Below are 20,399 nucleotides of genomic sequence, written 5' to 3' on the forward strand. Positions count from 1 at the left end.
TTAAGAACAGAAGAAAACAGAAAGCTCCCCAGCAACCCAAACACAACCATAAATCCGCCGTTTCCTTTAGAATACGGAGTGTTGACGTCCCATCAAGTGGGGACAGGCGATGGGTGTGCGGACAGTGACAAAAAAGAGCTGGCAGGCTGCGCAGCGCTGCCCGGGCGCCCTGGCCGAGGGAGCGCTTTAACAGATGGCCGCAGTTTGTTTGCACAGAGAAAAATCCCTGAAGCAGGAAAACGCCACGTAAGAGCAGCCACTGACCCGTGGGGAGACGAGTGTGGGCCCCGCTGCGAGCCAGGAAAGGAGGGGGCGTGTTGTTTGCGGGCCCGTGGGTACGTGCGTGTCCGGCCGTGCCACTGTATAGGATCACAGAATCATGGAATTATGGAATAGTTTGGGTTGGAAGGGACCTTTAGAGGCCATCCAGTCCAACCCCCCCCTGCAAGGAGCAGGGTTTGTGCATCTCCGTGTCTGTGAAAGTTGTGCACACGTGTGTGCATCCGTGGGCCGGTATACGCACGTATGTAGCCGTATGCATGCGCGCCTATGAAATGTGCATGGGTGTACACACGTACGCGTGTGTGTCTGTGCGCGCGCGTCCCTGTGCACACGCATCTACCCGTGGTGCGTGGGCCGGGCCGTGCCCGCTCCGCGCCCGCGGGGGACGGGACGGGGGGTGACGCCTCCCTGCGCGGCGGGGCGGGGAGGCGGTGGCGGGACGGGCGGACACACAGACACAGAGGCACACGGACACGCGCGGCCGTCCCGCCGGCCCCGGGGCAGCTCCGCGGCGCCGCCCCCGCCTCCTCCCCCTCCTCCCGCCGCCGCCGCCGCCGCGGCCGCACAAAAGGCGGCGGGGAGGGCCCGGCCGGGAAGGGCTGCCCGGCCGCCCCGGCCGCCCGCACCATGCCCCGCAGAGGGGGGCTGTCGGCCCCCGCTCGCCGGCCCCCCCCGCTCCCCTTCCTCCTCCTCCTCCTGGCCGCCCCGCTGCAGCCCGGCAGAGGTAAGGGCCGCTCCGCTCCGCTCCTCGCCGCCCCGGGCCCCGCAAACGCCGCCCCGGAAGGCGGATTGTCCCCCCCACCCGCCTCGGGGCACTTTTGTTACCCTTTCTTTTTTTTCCCCCTCCTTTCCCCACCTTGACCCCCCTTCCCAGCTGCCCCAGCCCCTCTCCTCTCCCGCGCCCTGCGCTGGGTTTTGCCTGCGCGCCCGTTCCCCCTCGAGCCCCGGGACCCCCCCGCCCCGGGGAGCGACCGGTGCCGGGCTCGCTGCGCTTCCCCCCGGCTCCGGGGCATCCCCGAGCCGTGCCGGGGGTCTGCACCCCAGCTCTTCCCCCGCCCCCGCCCGCTGTGCCCCCGGCGGGGCTCCCGCAGCATCCTTGGGCTTTGCGGTGCGGGGTCTCGCACCTTGGCGTGAACGAGCGTGGAACTGCCACATCCACCTCTCTCTCTGTATGCATCCTTTAATGGAACCGGCTATAACCCCTTCTCTTCAGGGAAAAGCGCTTCCCTGGGATGTTTATCCGAGCGATGCCTATTAATTAAGTGGATGAGGAACAGCAGCACAAAGCCACGGGCGTTCGCCCCACCAGTGACCACGCTCTCCTCTCGTACCGTTCCCCCACGTAAGCGCTGTGCCCGGGGAGCGGTCCTTGTCCCCAGCCGGGATGCTCTCCTGGCCCCTGGACGTGCTCGGCGACCGCGGCGCAGGTTATGACTCTGCCTCAGTCGTCCTGGAAATGGGTTTTCTCTGAGTGCTGGGGAAAACTTTTTTTTTTTTCTATAAAGGGAGCCCATAGCATGCCCGAGTCCCCCACTCTGGTGCTTATTCTCAGTGCTTTAATGTTCTAATGAATTATCTTGCAGAGTGCTGTGGCATGCAGCTACACAAACTCTGAAGAGGTTTTCTCAGCTTTTTAATTTATTTATTTTGAGGGTCTGATCCTTAGAATCAATGATTTGATAATGCAGAAGACCATCTTGGGGAAGAGGCTGTTAAAATGCTTATTGTAAGCATAAATAAAATGATCTTTTTTTTCACTTTTAGCTGGATAAAGTACATCACTTCTTTTACTTCTTTTTTTTTTTTTTTTTTTTTCCCCAAGCAAGCCAGTACATTCATCTCAGTTTGAGGAGCTGCCCAAACTAGGATTTCTTGCAGAACAGGTTTAAAATGTGGTCTGATTGCCTGGAGCATCTTTATGAGTAAATTTGTCGAGTACCTTTTGTAAGAGTTTGCTATCTTGCTCTGCATCAGTAGATTGATGTATTAAAATATCAGCTGTCTAGTGGGATGCTTTGTCTTCCTCTGCCTTTTTGGGCTCTCCTGTGGCTCAGCCCAAGGGAAGGATGTTGTCTGGAGATGCTCTTTGTCCCTGCTGGATGCCGCTCTGCAAAATTAAATTGGGCACAGGGCTTAGGAGTCAGTGTGAAGGATGATATGTGGGGTCTAGAGCTCAGTGGTCCAAAGGGGGTGATTATTTTCCTCCAGAGTAATCCCAACTAAATCCTGGATGGAATTTTCTCCATAATAAGAAGTTTAGTCAAAGTTTAAGAGTGGTTTCGTGAAATATATCAGAATCAAGGAACAGACTGAGTTTCTTACAGTCTTACCTGGTGACTCGCCCCAGCATCTGGAAGAATGAGCATCTTCAGGTCCTTCCTTTGCCCAATTCAGGAAAGACTGCACCGAATCAAGTACAGCAAAAACTTGCGTCTGGAAAATCCTGCGTGTTTTTACTCCAACCAAAAAAGCTCAGGTTTCAGTCCAAAATCAGAGGGCTTTGCAAAGCTCTGTTTTCACAACAATGCTGGAAATGCTTTGGTGTTGCTCCAAAGGGGAAAGAAAAGCATACTTGGAAACTTCAAAAGCTGCCACCACTCCATGGCCGGCCACAGGAGCGTGGGCTGCTTTGGTCATGGCAGCCGGTGGAAGGAGGAGACCTTGGTTTTCCTTCAGATATTCCTATTACTAAGTAAACTCTCAAAAACCCAGCAGTCAGGAATGGAGGTAAATATTATCCTATTTCCATGCAGACGGGCGAGTGAAGCCATGGGAGAGCCAGGGCTGGGTAGCCAGGGTGCGAACGCGAGTGTTTGCTTTCTAAGGCCCATTATTTTTGCTGCGTTACCCAGCACACGGCTACCAGAGCAGCGGCTCTTGAGGAAAAACTTTCAGCTGTGTTGTAGAGTTTGGAAATACAAGTGCTAATCTCTGTGCAAATTGTAACTGCATTACTTTATATTACGTATTTGTGTTCTGCACTCTTGTTACGCCTAGGAGCTGGAGTATAACTTCTGAATGCGAACAAGGAATGAAATGCCTGAGTATGTGGCAACAGCCAGCGAGGAGAGAAAAAAAAAAAAACAACCAAACCCTAAGAAGGCTCTTGTTCAGTGTGAATGAGCCCAAGCAGGCGGTCTGAATGAGAGCCATAGAGAAAGCCCAGGGCTTCGTGCTCCCGGGTAGAGCTGACCACCTTGCGGGCAGCAGAGACCCGTCAGCACAGGGCTGTGGCACTGTCATGCCTTGGCGATGACTGAGAATTACTGACGGGACCTACTTATCCTCTTCTTGCTTTTAGCCTAGGGCACGCCAAGTTTTCCTCCAGCTGTCCAGCTTGATTCACTGCTTCCTGCGCTCACAGCCCGGCTGCGTACGGGAGTGACCCAGGCAGCCAGTGCCTTTCATTTTTTGGTGCTACATCCGCATGGGGTACACCAGAAATCGCTTTTCCAAATCTCTTGAGGCAGAAAGTTCTTGGGACAGGAGAAGACTCCATGTGGCTCTTCAGCAAGCATCAGCAAGTCTGCGCTGCCTGCGGATCCTACCCAGCAGCATCATGGTGCAGTGGTATCTGCAGATGCAACCGGCTGAAAATAGGGGCCTGACAATGCTTTTATTGACATTTGGGTTGGAAAAAATAGCAGGCTCGGAGTTCGAGCCGGAGGCATTTCGTTTGGAGCGTGCGGCCTCTGTGCTGGATCCTCAATTGAAGATTTGTTTAATTAGTTATTGACAGTAGGAGTTAATAGCTGCACCCTGGGGAGCTGGGACGTCGATGGTATCGAAGGACACATTCGTAGCCACGGGCATGCTTAAACAAGCTGCTGCATTCAGAGCCGACACCATTGATGTTTGCTTCGGCTTAACTTGTGTGGTTCCACTTTATTTTTAAAGCCCAAATCATAGATTTTGCAAGCAAAACTGGCTCGTTACTCCTTGTGCTGCAGCACACCAGCCATCCAGGAGCAGAGAGCATCATCACTATTCCCCTGGCTGCTGCCACCTCGCTGAGTGCCAGGCCCCTCCGGCATCGTGGGCAGGGAGAGCCCTTGGCTGCGGCATGGTGTCTTCCACCCCAGCCAGCCTTGGCTGTGCCCCAGTGCAAACACCCTGCCCGGACTAACCTGGATATCCTGTGGAAGTGACTCTTGTAATAAATGAAAAGTCATTCACTGTAACGTGAGTCCATGATGGACATCACCTGCGTGGAAGGGGGAGACCAGAATCTTCCAAGGCTGCTGTAAAATGAAAATTTTGGGGAGGCGACCTCCTTATATTCAGCTGGAAACATTGAGGTGTGCCTAGTGTGACTTTAAAAGCTGTCATCCCAGGGGTGTTCGGACAGTCCCCCTCTGTATTTCAGGCTAATCGCAGAGCTATTGCAGTGATGGAAGTATTTAATTAGGAAGATGAATAGATGGACTCTTTAATTAACCAGAAACCACTGAAAAAGAGGAAAGAAAAATCACAAGAGTAATGTTTTAAAGGTTCTCAGCCCCCCAAAACTGGTTTCTAACCTTTTCATTTTTCTTGGGGAAGGAAAAGAAAATGAGAGCTCCTGACAGGTGAAAAGAGCTTTATTTTTTTCCCCAGCCTTTCGAGGTCCTGGGGGATTCTTTGCTCTTGAAACTGTTTATACTTATAGTATGTTTAGTGCTAAGGTTGTCTCAGAAAACCCCTGAGTGCTGTTTTGGAGTGAAGTGACCGTTCAGCCCACCCCACTCTGTTCTCTCTCGCTGAAGGTCTCAATCTGTGCACCAGCGGAAGCGCCACGTCCTGTGAAGAGTGTCTCCTCATCCATCCCAAGTGTGCCTGGTGCTCCAAGGAGGTAGGTGGGCAGACTTTGCTTGCCTTGTGTGGTTTTTGTAATGCAGGAGGGGGGCTATTCCCCCCTTGCCTCGCCTGTTCCTGACACTGTCCTGTGCCAGAAGGGGTGGGTGAGGGCAGTGGGGGCTCCCATGCCAAGCATATTTTGGGTGCATACGACTCTCCAGCTCTTTGACGCTGTAGGAAATTAGTCTCCGACCCCACTGACCCCCGCGCATCCTCGACAGAGCAGCACTGTTCCTTCAGTCCTTCTGTCCCTTCAATTACCTTCTTGTTTTTGGTGGGTGCAGGGTCCCTGCAGGGCCTCTGTGTTGCAGGGAGCCTTGCTTAAAAGCGTTCTCCCTAAAAAGCCCCAGGCCCCCGGCTGATGTCCCGTTACGTGTCCCTTGCTGCATGGCTTGGCATGGCGCTGACTCTTTGTCTTTAACAAAGATAATTCTCCTCTCTGAATCTATTGTGTCATTTTAGGGGACAGCCCGTGCTTCGGGCATCTGCGTCGTGCCGTGGCGATGAGTTACACAGTTTAACTGCATGCTTCAGAGTGAAAATGCTGAAGCGCCTTATGTTGATGCTGAAGCTCCCTACCCATAATTTAACTGTGCTTCCTTTGTTTGTGAGAAATTGCAAATACCTCCCTGCTCGCGAGTTTAGAGATCTGTATCTGTCTTACTAAATATACCACACAGACTTGTGATTTCTAGAGAACAAAGTATGTGAAAAACCTGGTAGTGTCCAGTGCGTAGGTGGCTGTTGTCTGCTTAGTGCTGCATCTGTCCTAAGTGTTTAAGAGAGAAACGAGGACACTTGCAGGCCCAGGGAAAGACCCTACCTACTTGCAACACCGCTGCAGTGCCAGGAACCAGCTTCGGGCTGTGAGAAACCCTAGAGCAGTGGATGGTCTTGAATCTCTCGATGGGCCTGGCCTGGAGTGATGCTCTCCTGTTCCCTGCTGATCCTTTTTCCTCTAGTGTGTCTCTCCTGGTCCCATGTTGGGGGAGGCAAGCTGTGGGGTTGAGCACACGCTTCATCTTCCAGCTGTAGCTGGGGATGCTGCGCTGAGGATGCAGGTGCTGCCTGCATGCCCCTGTGCTTCTCCCATCCCTCCTCCTGCCAGCCCTGCCTGGGGCGGCTGCAGCCCCTCGGGGCAGAGGATGGGGATGGAGATAGGGATGGGGTGAGGGAGCCTGCGAGGCCCCACGGTTTGTCTGGGTCTTGGGAGGTGCCCCAGCCTCTGGCTCTCCCGGTCTGTTTTACTGGGTTTTCACTTACTCATAGGCAGAACCACAGCTCTCCAAGGAAAACCTCCTACTGTGCTACCTGACAGTCTAATGGCTCCCATGGGATTTTTCCAGTAAGGCGAGTGGTGTGCACAAGGGGAAGGGTAAAGCAATAGATCCCGCTTTTGAGACATCTTGTAAACAGCTGTAAGAGCTCCTCTTCCAGCCAGCTAATCTGCGGCGGTGAGATTGGATCCAGCAATGCTGGCTATTAAGCCACGGGTACCCAATAGCTTGCTTTTTTGGGGTTGTTTTTTTTTTTTATCTTGGCATCAAAATACAACTTTTTGCAAATGCTGCCAGTGGAAATGTTTATCTGGTGGTCGCTGTGGCCACTAATTATATGGCAGCCCATGGGACTGGCAGCCTGACTCTTATCTTGCAAACAGGAGAGTTACCAAAAAAAAATTATTCCCAAATGGAACGGGGGGACCAAGAAGGAAAGCGGATGTTTACAGGGAAGTGCTGTAATACTTCCTGACCTGCAGCAGCTGCTTAAAAATACATTTCAAGGTGTTTCATGCCAAGAGCTGTGTGTTGAAAAGCTGCTGTCCCTGTTACACACTGCATGCTAAATCTTAGCAAGATCTTATTCTAATTCTATATATTTTTTTTTTTTTAGAATTTACTGTTTGAACACTATTTCTCTTAATTATGAGATCATCAGATGAGGTAATGGGATTGTGAAATATCTAGAGGTTTTTGACTTCAAAAATTTCAGAATAATATTATAAACTCTTCAGTTTTTGCATAGTCATTTCGCCACCTTATTTCCCTTCCCTCTGCCATAGCCTAGTCAGGTACGCTTATTAAATTTCTTTTAGTCTGTTTTCCTTCTCTGTTTCCATCAGCTGTCATTTGCTATGTATGGTGCCCAGGAGCATATATGCCAAGTCACGTTCTATAGCTCTGCTGATGTTTAAGTATCAAGGCTAAGGTACTGGAGGGGTTTCCGCAGGCACTGGTTATGTTGTGGTAGAAACTCAATCAGCTGGTTAGGGTGTATTTTCTGCTCCCTTTGCATTTACTTAACAGGTTTGGGGGCAAATTGGGTCAGCTGTTGTCATTTTTGTAGGCAACAATTAATAATTTTGTCAGGAAGTATATATAATAGAAGTCTATAAGTGTATATATAATGTAATTCTGTATATAATTCTATATATTATGTATATATGTATTATATACACAGGAAGCGTAGAGATATCTGTAATATGTATAATATATGTATACACAAAATATGTATATTATTATGCTTTCCTGTGTATATATACCTTCTTATATATCACATTCTTCCCTTTGGGGAATAACATCACTTGGCAGTGCCATCACACCTGTTTGTTCTTTGTCCCCCTGGGTGCCTGGCAGTACCGATGCTGTGAGGGACACCCTGGCTATGGCGGAGGAGTGGTATGAGCAGGAAGCCCATGCTGTTTCCCGGAGATGACCGTGGTTCATGCAACCTCCTGCAGCACTGCAGCCTCCTCCATCACCCTCTGCATGCCTGGATCCAGGCTCCGTGTGACTGCAGAGGAGCAGAAAGTCTTGGGTGCTCATGAACTGCGAACAGGGGTTAGGAGTGAATGAATTCTGAATTCTGCAGATAGACAAAGCCCTATCCCAATGGCTTTCCAAGTGGGATAAGTTCCTTGTATTTACATTGTCTTGAATTGTGAGGGTGAAAGCATGTGTATAGGTAGACATTAACAGCAGAGTGGTCAATAAGCTATAGATTTATCACTATGTCGTGGTTTTGTTAGTGAGGGGGGGCCTCACTTACCACCTGCTAACCTGTTAATTCAGGGTGCACCTCTTCCCCTCGGCTTGAATTTGCCTCTTTTCACTTCTGCTTGTGTTCAGCATCTCTGCTTCCATCCGAGAGGGTGATGATGGATGAACTGATGATAGCAGCTTCTGGTATCCGGCAGCCCCGCAGCCCCCAGGGGCTGCTGAGCTAACCACAAGTCTTTGGGTTGTTGGAAATTTGGAAGCTGAGATGGATTCTGTTGGCTCGTCAGAGAATACCTTGAAAGGCAGGACTTAAATGAGGTAATCTGTTTAAACGACACTGAAAAGAAGAGGGATGGATGTGTGGCCCTTACCGTCGCCTTAGCCTGCCTTGAAACAGGGCAGTCTGGGGGAAATATGTGACTTTTGGGTGATGGAGACTGCTGCAGCCTTTCCATCTGAGGAAATTCCTCAGCTTCTCCTGCAAGCTCCAGAAGAAGCTGGCAATGACTAGGGATTGCTGATGTGCTGCTGGTGAAAATCTCTGGCTGGAAACTGCATGCTGGCCCGTGGGGTTGTTGTGATCTCTGCAGCCTCTGGTTTTCATGGGTGGGAGAGGAGGATGCTTGTGGATTTTTTTTTGCGGTGTCATCAGGTTGCCCAGGCTCTCTGGGGCTCGTTGGGCTTGCTGGGGACAGCAGGGATCTCTGGAAGTGGCTTCAGTGCTGTCCTCTCAGCTGCCGGGTGGGGTGTAAGAGTCAGGTGGGACTTGTGTTCATGAGGGATCAGCCCAGAGTGGTTGCAGGGGGAAGCTTTCCAAAAGAGCGTTCAGGAGTACCAGTATGGGGGGGGGGAAATGATGTCATTACGGTGCTGTTACCTTCTGTTCACGGCTTTGGGCAGCAGCGTACCAATGTGCAGAGGCTCCTCGTGTTTGTTAGGTGTGTGTGCTCTGTCTGTTCATCCATGCTTTACCTATGTGGATGCATTTATGTGCGTAGATGCAAAATAGAGATGCACATTAATTACACTAATTAATCTGAAATTCCATTTTTTATTAATTGACCTGAAATTTCCCCAGCGGCACCCTCTGTTTTCCAGCAGGTTGCCTGTCCCCATCCTCTCCAGTCTCAGGAATGTGTGCCTGGAGGGTGAGGAAGGACAATTGAGGATGTTCCTGGAGGGAACATGGCAATTTTTTTAAATGGAGAAAGCAGGCATAGTTCAGACTGAATTAACGCAGAACTGGATTGATTAAAGCAAGAAATGATAGGGACGTGTCTAGTCAGGAGTGAGATATTGTCAGTGAGATACAGTCAGTGCTATTCTCCATTTTTATGGCATGAACCAAGCAATTTGTCTTAAAACTGTCAAACTGATGAGCATGTAATTGTCACACTGCCATTTCCATTCACTCTGCCTGCTTGCATCCATTTCCTTTTGTGAGCTTGTTAGCACAGAGGCCGGACTGCAAAGTGCCCACCGGGCTGCGAGCAGCCGGCGTTACTAACAAGGACCGGGTGGGATCTTCCCGAAACGATGCTTCTCTGTGGCGCGAGGCAATGCTTGGGGGCAGTTGCTGCTTGCTGTAGGGTACCTGCTGCAGGCAGGTGGTGGGCAGGTATTTGGGTGCACCTAGTTGCTTAACTAACTGTGAGGTGTCCTCTCTTCAGGGGGAATTGGGGTTTGAACCAGTGTGCCACATCCAAGCTGATGTGGGACTGCCTTTCGCTGTGGTTGCTCGTGAATTATTTGGGCTTGTGTGATACCCTTGACTCCTCAAATCTGCTTATCCTTTTTTCCTTTCATTTAACCTCCGGGAGCCTCGATTTTCTGTGTCGCAGAAAACTTTCTGCTTGAGTTGGGTGGTACCCAGAAGCCACAGTTTTGGCTTTGGGTTTTTTTCCTGTGGGTGCATGCGAGCAGTGTTTGCAGGGTGCTGCGGCCGTTGCTAGGGCTTTCCTGAGGCCACTGTCACTCCCCTGCTCAGCGTCACCCTGCCTGGGTTAGAAACCGAAGCTGAAGTAGGGGTCAATTTTGCAGCCCCTGGGTGCTGTGCTGCACCCCTTTCCCCGGGACGTTTGCACCCCTGAGGGGAGAGAATTTTCTTCCACACCAGGCAATGCAGCATTTCACTGAACAAGAAAGGACCTGGGTTTGATCTGAGCTGCAGCTTGTCCTGTGGCAAGTCCTCTGGGCCCATTTTAGAATAAAATTTAAGAGAAAATAGCTGGGTCAAGTGAAGGGGACCTGTGCAGAGGTGCTGCTGACCTGAGAGCTTTGTGCAGCTCCCGTCCAGAGGAATGGTGTAGGGGCTTTCCCCTGACTTCTTGGGCTTCCCTTGGAGAACTTTTCTTACAGAGGCTGCAGGAGAACACATTGCAGCAGTAACCATTTTATGCCGTTGTGCAAATGGACAGGCTTGCACATGCACGGGCGCCCTGCCCCAAAAAAGCTCGCGGCAGGTCCCACGCCGCTGTGCTTCTCGGCCTGCGCGCTGGTGCTCTCTTGTCCTCAGCGTGCGGATGCTGCTTTTGTGTTCCCCCCTTGCTGCGATGATGGACATGGGTTTAAACAGTACCCTACCCAGAACTGTCTCTTGTGGTGTTACCAGCTCACGTAGCAGCTTGGGGAGGAAGCTGCCATCCTCCTCTTCCCGGGCTGCCCGCCCCTCCTGGCTCTTGTGCTGCTACTCCAACCCCAGCCAGAAAATTAAGCCCTAATTCAAAGCCCTTTGAAGTCAAGTCTTTCTGCTCACATCAAGAGGCTTTGGCGACGACCTCAGAGAGGATTGGAAATGCATGATAAAGGCTGCAGTTCCATGAGCAGCCCTAAATATCCCCCCATTTGGATACTTCTCTCCACTATTAATTCCTGGGGTGTAACTAAAGGCTCCTGGCTGCACTCCTGGTGCTGTTTGTGTTGCTTTTTGCACAAGCAGTGTGTCCTTTCTAATAGGTGGGTGGCAGAGGCGCTCACCTGTGGTCCAGGCACTGCGAGAGCAGGAGAGCATCTCCCCACGAGTGCCCTGCTACTGGGTGCAGCAGCCTGGGAGAGCGCCTGGATCCCGCTGGCTTTTTACTGACTTTAGGTCAAACCACATCCGAGATAAACTTTTCTCCAAGGCTGCCCTAAATGTGTTGCTCTGAAAGGCTGGGTGTTGTTTTCAGTTTTGAGAGGGATTCTGATTTTTATTTTGTCATGCTGGAGATGATTTAACTAGTCCCAGTCCTCTTTTCTGGAAGTTCATCTGTTTACACGATGCGTTCCAAGAAATTCATGTTCGCATCCATCCGACGTGCCGTCTCCTTGGCTGGAGCCCACTGCTGGATACTGGAATGCAAATCTTGCATTTTTCAAATAGCGTTGGGACCTCGTAGTGAGAAAATGCAGTAGAGGGCCTCTGTCTGCGTCCCCAAGCTCTGCGGCCAAGGCTGTCCTTGGTGGACCCCCAGAGCACCCCTTGGGGTGCAAAGGCAAGATCTATCAGATGACCTCTCTCTCCTCGATGTCTCCCCCATCCTCTGCCATGCTGGAGCATCAGCAAAAAGTGGGGTTTATTCAGCCCTGCTCTGGTTTTTGGCTGCGCAGCTGAAGGAGGGTCTGGTGTGGCTGCGAGTGTCTTCTCTGCGTTGTTTCCTGTCATTTGAGTCCCTCAGCCCCAGAGCAACAGACAGTTGTCTCTATTGTTACAGTGCAGAAATAAGTAGGAATCGGCTGTTGAAAATTCAGTAAGTTTTGGGCATGCACATTGCTCCCTTTGGCCCTTTCAAAAAAAAAAAAAGGCATTTTGACAAATGGGCTCTTTGCAAAAGGCTGCTTTGTGCGGCTGGCTGTTCCCAAGTGCCGCCCGCACAAGGCTGCATTGTGCGCCACGCGTGGGGCTCGCAGCGAGGGCTGGAGCTCCGGGACGGGCGCTGGGAGACTCCCCACCATGGCAGCCCATCCCCTGTGGCTGCTTGTGCCTCGCTGCCTGTGGTGTGCACGGGCTGCCTTTTGAACACCTCCCATGCAGGCTGTCCCACCTCCCTTATTCTCTGGCAAAGCTGCCCAGGGCGGCGTGCCCACCTCAAATCACTCTGGCTGTGCTCTCCGCCGCAGGGACTGCTTGCTTTGCCTTTTTTTTCTTTTTCCCCCCATGTGTTGATACCATGCCAATGTCTGCAGTGCGGAAATGTGAGGGATGGGAGGACCCCTGCTACTTGTGTGGGGACGTGCGGTGTCTCACCCAGGGAAGAGGCTGCGGGTCTCTGGATTTCTTCAGCATCCCGTCTTGGCTTGGCTCTCTGGGTTGGTGGGTTTGTCCTGCTTCCCTCTTGGCACCACCTCCTTGTCCTCTCTTCTTTCTTTTGCAAAGCTCCTTTAAGGCGATGCACGTGCAAAAAAATAACAGCTGCTCACCTTTTTCTCTGGAAAAGATGGCAATTGACTGTCCAGGTAGCAAATTAAACACTTTGCCTTGCTCTCATGTGGCTGGAGCAAGAGCTGCTGCTGTGACTGGGGTGAAAACCCAGGCGTAGCTTTCTGTGGTGATGGTCTGTGAGCAAATTCAGTCTGCAGACCTGTGACCTGAGGATTTGGGCGCACAGTGTGCAAACCTTGCAGGATTTCTTTTTTGGTAGATCCCTTTGAAAGGCCCAAGGCTCAGTGTAGGCTGCTGTTGAGTACAGCCATCACAAATGACACCGGCTCCTCCTTGTCATCTCCTGTTTGGTACAAATAGCAGCATGTCAAAACAAAGCTCCTGCTGTGGGAGCTCCCTCCCTTTCCCTTTTGTCCATTCTTCATCCCCCAGGAGTTCGGCAGCACAAAGTCCATCACGTCGCGGTGCGACTTCCTGCAGAACCTGATCGCAAATGGTTGTGCCGGAGCCATCGAAAACCCCAGCAGCAGCATCAGCGTGGTGAAGAACGTCCCGCTGAGCAGCAAGGGCTCCGGCCAGACCCACCTGGATGTCACGCAGATCACGCCTCAGAAGGTCGCCTTGAATCTTCGTCCTGGTGAGTCCCCAGTGGCTCTGAGCCGTAGGGTGGGGTGTGTTTGTGGGGGTGAGAAAGAGTGACCAGGGTGTGCCGAGAGCCTGTTAAAATCCCAACTTGACCACTGAAGCAGGTGGCTGCTGACCCCTTCCAGAGCCCATGAACTTCGTTGGTGTGTTGCAAACAGGTTTGGGGCTGAGGTGTATGTTCTCTGTGCGAGGGCACTGCTATTATGCAAGGTCAATCAAATCCTACCCAAAACTGTTGTCAGTACTCGTCTTAACCCTTGCATGTGTGCAGAAGGAACCTGCTCGACTTAAAAAATGTGGTCACTGGATGGAAGGAGTTAAAATAACTTTGGATCCTCCACCAAGCTGACAGCGCTTGACTCTAAACTGAGATTACTCCTTCTATAAATTGGAAACAAAAATGCCTGTCTGTTTTCTGTCGGTATGCAAAAGAGCTGTGGGATCAAGGCCGAAGATGGAGATTTGAACTTGTGACTCAGGCCTTGGACTGTGGCCAGATCGCTGTTTCATTCCCCTGAGCCATCACTTTTCTTCAGTCTTTTCCTTTTAATTAAAAATTAGAAGGGAGGGGCTAGGCTGAGCCATGCAAGTATGCTTGTTATCCAAAGTTTTTGCATAGTGGGGGGAGGCTTTAATGTGGGTTCAGGATTCTTGCAAAAATTTGGCAGCTGATGTTTCTGAAGGGGGGAAAAAAAAGCTCTTTATTGCAAAGTTAAGAAGCAAATATAAAAGCTTGATTCATTATAAGCAATTGGTGTGGGTTTCTAAGGCTTACAGTTTTGTGGCAGCATACAGAAAAATGAAATATGATGTTTTGCCCAAGAAAAACAGGAGTTTGAGTTGGTGCTCACGCTGCCAGTGCTCTCCCAGAGCTTACTGATTGCTGCAGAATTTTTTGTTTTAGTTCTCTGGGTTGGACAGTCATCGTGTCTCCTAGTTAACTCTTCCTCAGCAGTATGTCTGATGTGATCAGTCAGACCCTCAAACATGAAGAAATTTTGCTTTAGAGCCTTAAAAGCAGATACCTGAGGATAGTCATCACTGAGTGCTTGGCTAGATGCGTGGCTTCTGCAGCTGAATGATGCTGATGAAACAGCTCTGCTCCCATTTAAAAAAAAAAAAAAAAAAAGGGAGTTGTTATTACTTCTGTTTCTTGAGGCAGTTCCTGGCAGAAAGGGCTGGCTCAGCTTCCACATCTCGCTCCCACAGACCCTCCTTCACGCCCAGTGACGCTCAGCAAATTCTGCTTTCCCAATCCCCAGCAGCTTTGCCCAGCAAGAGGCACGGATCCCCGGTCCGCAGCGGGGCGTGGGGGTCTGTCTCCCTGTGGCTTCCCAGGGGCTGGGCTGTCGGATGTGTCAGGCTGCTCGGGGCTGATGTGCTGTTCCTGCCAGCCCTGGCTGGGGACCATGCTTCCGTTCTCCTTGGGTGGCGGAGAAGCCCTACAGGTCTGGGCTGATCTGCGGGGGTTGCCCCGAGGACCCCTACGGCAATTCCCACACTGAGCCGGGAAGCTCCCCTCTTGCAGAGCATCACAGTCGTTGCAGGAGGAGGGACATACCTGGTTTTATTTAATAGTATCTCCTGTTTTTAGTCTCTTTTTGACGTTGGGCAGCCCTCCGTCTTAATTTAGGGCTGATGACTTCCTAAATCCTTGTATTAGCATCCCCAGTTTAAATGATCCATTAATCCTTGAGCTTGGGAGTGGGTCCTGAGAGTTTCACCCTGCAAACCCAAGGCAAAATGGAGACAATGTTGACTTAATTTTGGGCATGAAGAGTGTACTATTTCATAGATGAATTCACGCAGCGGTTTGTGGCGATAGTGATCTTTTATTCTTAGACCGCTAAGCAGAAGCAGAAGGGAGCAAATTGTCAATTGTTCGCTGATCCCACCCAGGCAGTTTGATGTAAGCATCCCGTGGCAGAAGTCACATCCCCAAATCTGTGTGCCCGCAGATAGTTTCCAAAGGGTTTAAATTTATCTTCTTCACAGCGTAGCTTTCAGATGGAGTGTTTAGTTTTTATAATAGTGCTTTTTAATCTTGGGCCCATCTATAAAGCAGAGTGTCCTGGTTAAATGAAAAACGTGAATAGTGTAAAAGGAATTAAAAAATTAATAGGTTCAAGTTGTGGTGCCCATCAAGCTGTACACCTCACCAAGCAGAAAGCAGAGCTATTTGTGGATAAGTGATTGTTGAGTTTGTGTTCTTAAGTTGTCCAAAAGCAGTTTTTCCAGTTTCTGCACTGTCTCTGTGTGACAGTATCCAAGAAATATTTCTGAGTTCAGTTTTGAGTTTAAAACTTTTCAGTAAAAGCCCTAAAGAGAGAATGATGGTGATGGTACATGGGGAAGGAAGGGGCTGGATTATCCCTAGAAGTGTGAGAGTAATACTGCACACAGAGAATAACAAATTCTTTTGCACTTACATCTGCATACATTAGCAGTATTTTCTGTGAGATAACTGATTTATGCAGTTAGGAATGAAAGAACCACCAGGCCCAGGATCCTGTTATTTTTTGGTGCTTCTCAGGGACTAATAAATTCATAACTATTAGGAGAAGAAGGTTTCATTAGAGCATCCCAAATACCCTTTATGGCACAGGAATTCCCATCTTAGGACCTGCTCAGGAAGAAGAGTGTTTTGGAAGTGGAAGTGTCAGGAAATGCAGAAGGACACATCCTCTTTTTCTGAAAGGGTTGGGTATTCCAGTGGGAAAATATGTAGGAATGAAAAAAAAAAGTAGGCATGGGAATGAATTTTCCTGGAGTTAAACACATTCTTAAAGTCAAGCTTGCAGTGTCATTGCTGACGGGTATTCCATTATGTCAGTGATGTTCTCCTTTGTCCCCACCAAATGCATGCCAGGTACAACATCAGGTCCACTTAATTTGGTTGAGCCTCCTTGATAGCTTTGTTTACTGGAGGGCCGTGCTGAGTTGCATCCTGCTGCATGCCACATCTCAGCGCTGTGCCGGGAAAATCTTGCTCCTGCCGGAAAAGAAAGCCAGGGAGAACAAGGAGGAATATTTATGGCAAGGGTTTCCTGCTTCCTACAGCTGATATCTGGGTGACAGCTACGTGTGTACGTTTGCAGATGGTGTCTCTCGCAGCCCTGCCTTTACCAGGCGGGGTTGTAGCACGTGCAGGGGAGCAATGATCTGTAAGAACAGAAACCCTGGCTTGGAAGCCACCCTTGATCTAAACATGCAGGGAAATCATTAAATAGAGGGAAGGTCTTGGTTTGGGAGCTGTATCTGACTCCTGTGGTAGCCCAGCACTGAGCTGGCTGAGATGCACAGGGAACTGGCAGAGCAAAGCGCACACTCGACCCCTCGTGCCGTGTCGCATGGTTTTGGGATGTGGCTGCTGCGTGCTGTTGGGCTGGCAGTAAGTGGGAGCAGCTGTGCTGCTGCGAATGGTGAGGAGAACAATAAAACTGTTAGGGAAATGTTTTCACAATACTAAAAAATGTTCCATTTCTGGGGAAGAGGAGGGGCAGCCACGAATGTTTTGCAGAACCTGCTGGTGCCCGAAGTTCAGCCTCAGCCTTGAAGAGCTGGGAGATGTGGGCAGGAGTGGGAGCTTGATCTTCAGAGGATCTGAGACCCCACTGAGCTGGAAAAGGGGCCGAGGTGGCAACTGGGGACATAGGATCTCCACACCAGCCGGAGTCTCGGGTTTCCATTTAGACCCCTCTCTCAGCAAAGCCTAAGGCAAACATTTGCTGCCTCCTGTCTGGCTCCACTGAGGTCCATCTGGTGTGAAGTTGAGCTCACTTTGAAGCCACTTCACCTTTTTCAAGGCATGGGCAGTGGTGGCAATGGCCTCCCCTCCTGGGCACCTCTTCTGGAGGGCGTCTCTGGTGAAGGCGGTTTGGCGAAGGGGAAGGTCAGGGGAAAGGCTTTCCTCTGCTGCTCTTCACATTTGCGCAGCCTTTGACTCAGCCCTGTCAGCTCCTTCCCTTGTGCTCATCACTTCAGGAAGCTTCATCTCTGCCTCGGTACTTCCCCAGGTGACCCTAACAATCTCCTTTTTCCAATTCACTTCCCTTGTGCCCTGCTTTCTTGAGAATGATGGTGGCACAGCTCTTTTTTTGGGGGGAGATGTGCTTTAAAAGGTGTTTCTTCTGTGTCTGCTTTGACTTGACTTCCCTGCACAGCTCAGAGGGCATCTTGCATTCATCTCACATGGGCTGTTTTCTTCTGATCCTCTTCCTGCTCCTGCACCTCCTCCTTCTCTCTTTTGTGCAGTACTTCTTTGCACTGTTCCTAGTTTGCTTTGAGGACATACACAAGTAAGGGTGTGCAGGGTCCCTCTTTCATTAGTCCATGAAACATCCATTTGAGATTCATGCTGCTTGCTTTTCTTTCCAGTTTTCTAGGAAAATACCCCTGAACTGTACACAGTCTAGGGCAGTGGCATTTTTCCTGTGTTCCCCCATAGACATTCTCTCGGCTGAGATGGAAAGACCCTTTCCCACATCTCCAAAGTAAAATAGAGACATGCAGCCTATAGATGTATCTTTTTCTTACCAGCCAGTACACTGCATAGCCTAAAAGACCCAAAGTCCTGCTTTCCTCATAGTCTCCTAAGAGATGGAAAAGCTTACTCCCCTCACCTTCTTCTCTGGAAGTGATCTGTCTGCTCTGCGGAGGGAGGAAAAAAAAGCCTGCACTCTGGATTGTGTGTGTGCTAGGAGTTTCCTTTTCACCGCTCTCAACTCTTGTGTGTGCAGGTGACCAGACCTCCTTCCGAGTTCAGGTTCGGCAAGTGGAGGACTATCCCGTGGACCTCTACTACCTGATGGATCTCTCCCTGTCCATGAATGACGACCTAGATAATATTCGCAATCTGGGGACCAAGCTGGCTGAAGAGATGCGAAAGCTCACTAGCAATTTCCGGCTGGGCTTTGGATCTTTCGTGGACAAAAACATTTCTCCTTTCTCCTACACGGCACCAAGATACCAAACCAATCCCTGCATTGGGTAAGTGGTAGGTGTGCCCCAAAGGGACAAGCCCCGTGTTTGCACAGAGCCTGGCTGCAGTCCTGTCTTCCCAATCTTGCTTTAAATAATGAATCACGGTTAAGCCCCGGCTTTTGGGAATGCTGATTAACCATGGCTGTCACTGTGATGATCCAGAGCAATTCAAAATAGGACAACTTCCATTTTTTCAGTGGCTGTTGGGAGATCTCTGCGTCTAGAGATGGGAAACTGTTGTATCGGGAGCCTGAAGCTATTTTTAAAGTACCTGAAGAGGATGCAGGCATAGCAGGCTTTTTTTACAGGCTTTAAGAAAAAGGAGCAAGAGCCAGCAATTCCTGATTTTTCATCTTAGCTCTAAGTCATAGTTTGGCCTTGAGTAAATCAATTAAGCTCTTTGTCTCCATTTTACAGATAAGGAAACCCAGGCAATGTAAGTCCTTCCCAACAGAAGTGTCTGGGGAAAGTGAAATTTGTGATGGCCTGTAGGACTGATTAATGGGTTCTTGTAAAGTGTTTTGAAGATGTCAGGCAGGTTTTTTCATCTTTATTGCTGTGGAAGGAAAGCAAACTGGCAGTTGCAAAATACACAAATTATGTGGTTTACTTTGTGGTGATATCAGAGTTTCCCTCCCTTTTTTTTTTTTTTTGCTTGTTAATGGCTTTACTAGAGTCTTTTTGTTTGCCTTTTAACTACTGAAGTCGGGATCAAGTCCAGTGAATTGGGGATTATGCTGGAGTGAAACTGGGTGTGGTAGCTGAGGGTGTCCAGGCTCAGATGGGTTTGGATGTTGGCAAGAAAGGATGGATACAGCAGCAAATGTCCTCCTGGGAGAACGTCACCATTGACACTTGCCTTCCTGGTCTCCATCTTCACCTCATCCATCATTGGGGTGCTTTCTAGTTATGTAAGGGCAGTAAGGTTAGCAGTTTTATTTGAGCCATTTGTGGATAGTTACATTGTAAGATCACCGCACGAATGGATGCCAAGCTCTGCAAGCGTGCATGCTATAAGTTTTCCATACGAGAGGCAGATTAAAGAGAGCTTGCATCAGCTCTGAGTTTCTAGGCACATTTTGGCATTGACCAAGCATTTGTCATCTCATCGCATGTTGACTCTTGACCAGACGAGATTATCCGTATTCTCTTCTCACCAGTTCTGTCTAGAGAGGAATGTCAAATGGATTTTGACACTGAAAACTTGTGTGTTGGCCATGAAGCATAGCCAAAAGTGACCATGCTGACTGAGCTGGGGAGGTGGCTCTCTGCCACCATGGCACTGTACACCACACTCTTCATAGGTCTTTCCCCGAGATGTTTGGCATAGCCTCAGAGGAATGTACTCAGTCATCTCCATTGTCCTCAGTCTCCATCACCAGCTCATGCTGCTTGCAGGCTGGGGACAGGGTTTTGTGCCAGTTGAGGAAATCTCAGAAACTTTGGCTGGTGTGTGGTTTAATTGAAGTGATACGGCTTTTGCCTAGTGAAATTGGGTGAGAGGTGCAGGAGGGGAGGGCTGGGAGAGAAGAAGAGGGTGGAGCTGCACAACTCTGCAGCGAGGCATGCCTGAAACTGCCACTGCCCTTTCATCGAGGTCATCTGGAGATGTCACGTTGTCTTCTCCCACCATGATCAGGCTATCTGCCTATCCTTTTGTTTTTACCCAGGTGGTTGCTTTTCTGTTTATGGGTTACATTAAACCAGCCTGGTCTTGGAAAACCATTTAGGAAGGGTTGCCCAAGGCAGTTCATCTGGTGGGCGCCCACTTCGAGGCCCTGTCTGTCTCCTCTTCATCCAAACCAGGGATGCTGGCTCCCCGCTGTTCTCCGTCAGCATCACCTTCCTCTTCCTGCTCTGTGAGCATGCTGGCACTGCTGCCAGGTAGCTCGCTGATGTGGCAGCGAGGTGGGTTGTTAGGTGTGGTTTTGTTTGCAGCTATTTCTAGTGTGAAAGCAGACTTTGTCCAGTGGCCTGCTTGCATCTAAAAAAAGCTCCAAGGAAACATGAGCTGTGGTGGGTGTTTTTTGCCCCCCAGTCCAGACTCTCTCCTCCTCTGTATGTATGAGTTTCAAATGGCCATCTAGGTGGGGTGCAGCTGTGTTTTTGTGTGGGTCTGGCTGGGATCCCTTGTGCCTCCTCCCTCCCACCCCAGCTCACTGCTCGCCCCTGCTTCTGGCTCAGCATCCCAGGTGGGACCTCCCAGGAGCCAGGACGTGGCCTCTCTCAGCCACGGTGTCATTCAAGAGAGATAATACAAAGGAAACAAACACTAGATTTAAAAAAGATAGATA

The 20,399-nt window shown here is 50.1% G+C and overlaps 1 protein-coding gene across 1 annotated transcript in view; it reads left to right on the plus strand.

Moving 5' to 3' along the window:
• Positions 1-784: 784 nt before the first annotated feature.
• The window catches only part of ITGB5 (integrin subunit beta 5), a 60,034-nt gene continuing 40,419 nt past the window's right edge, over positions 785-20,399 (plus strand). The window contains exons 1-4 of the mRNA XM_086751391.1: positions 785-1,006; positions 5,028-5,113; positions 12,910-13,114; positions 17,862-18,111. Coding sequence (XP_086607517.1) covers positions 910-1,006; positions 5,028-5,113; positions 12,910-13,114; positions 17,862-18,111 — 638 coding nt within the window. The 5' untranslated portion in view covers positions 785-909. The remainder of the gene's footprint in view (positions 1,007-5,027; positions 5,114-12,909; positions 13,115-17,861; positions 18,112-20,399) is intronic.

This window comes from Chlamydotis macqueenii, chromosome 6, assembly GCF_036417535.1.
Source record: "Chlamydotis macqueenii isolate bChlMac1 chromosome 6, bChlMac1.mat, whole genome shotgun sequence".
Classification (NCBI taxonomy): Eukaryota; Metazoa; Chordata; class Aves; order Otidiformes; family Otididae; genus Chlamydotis; species Chlamydotis macqueenii.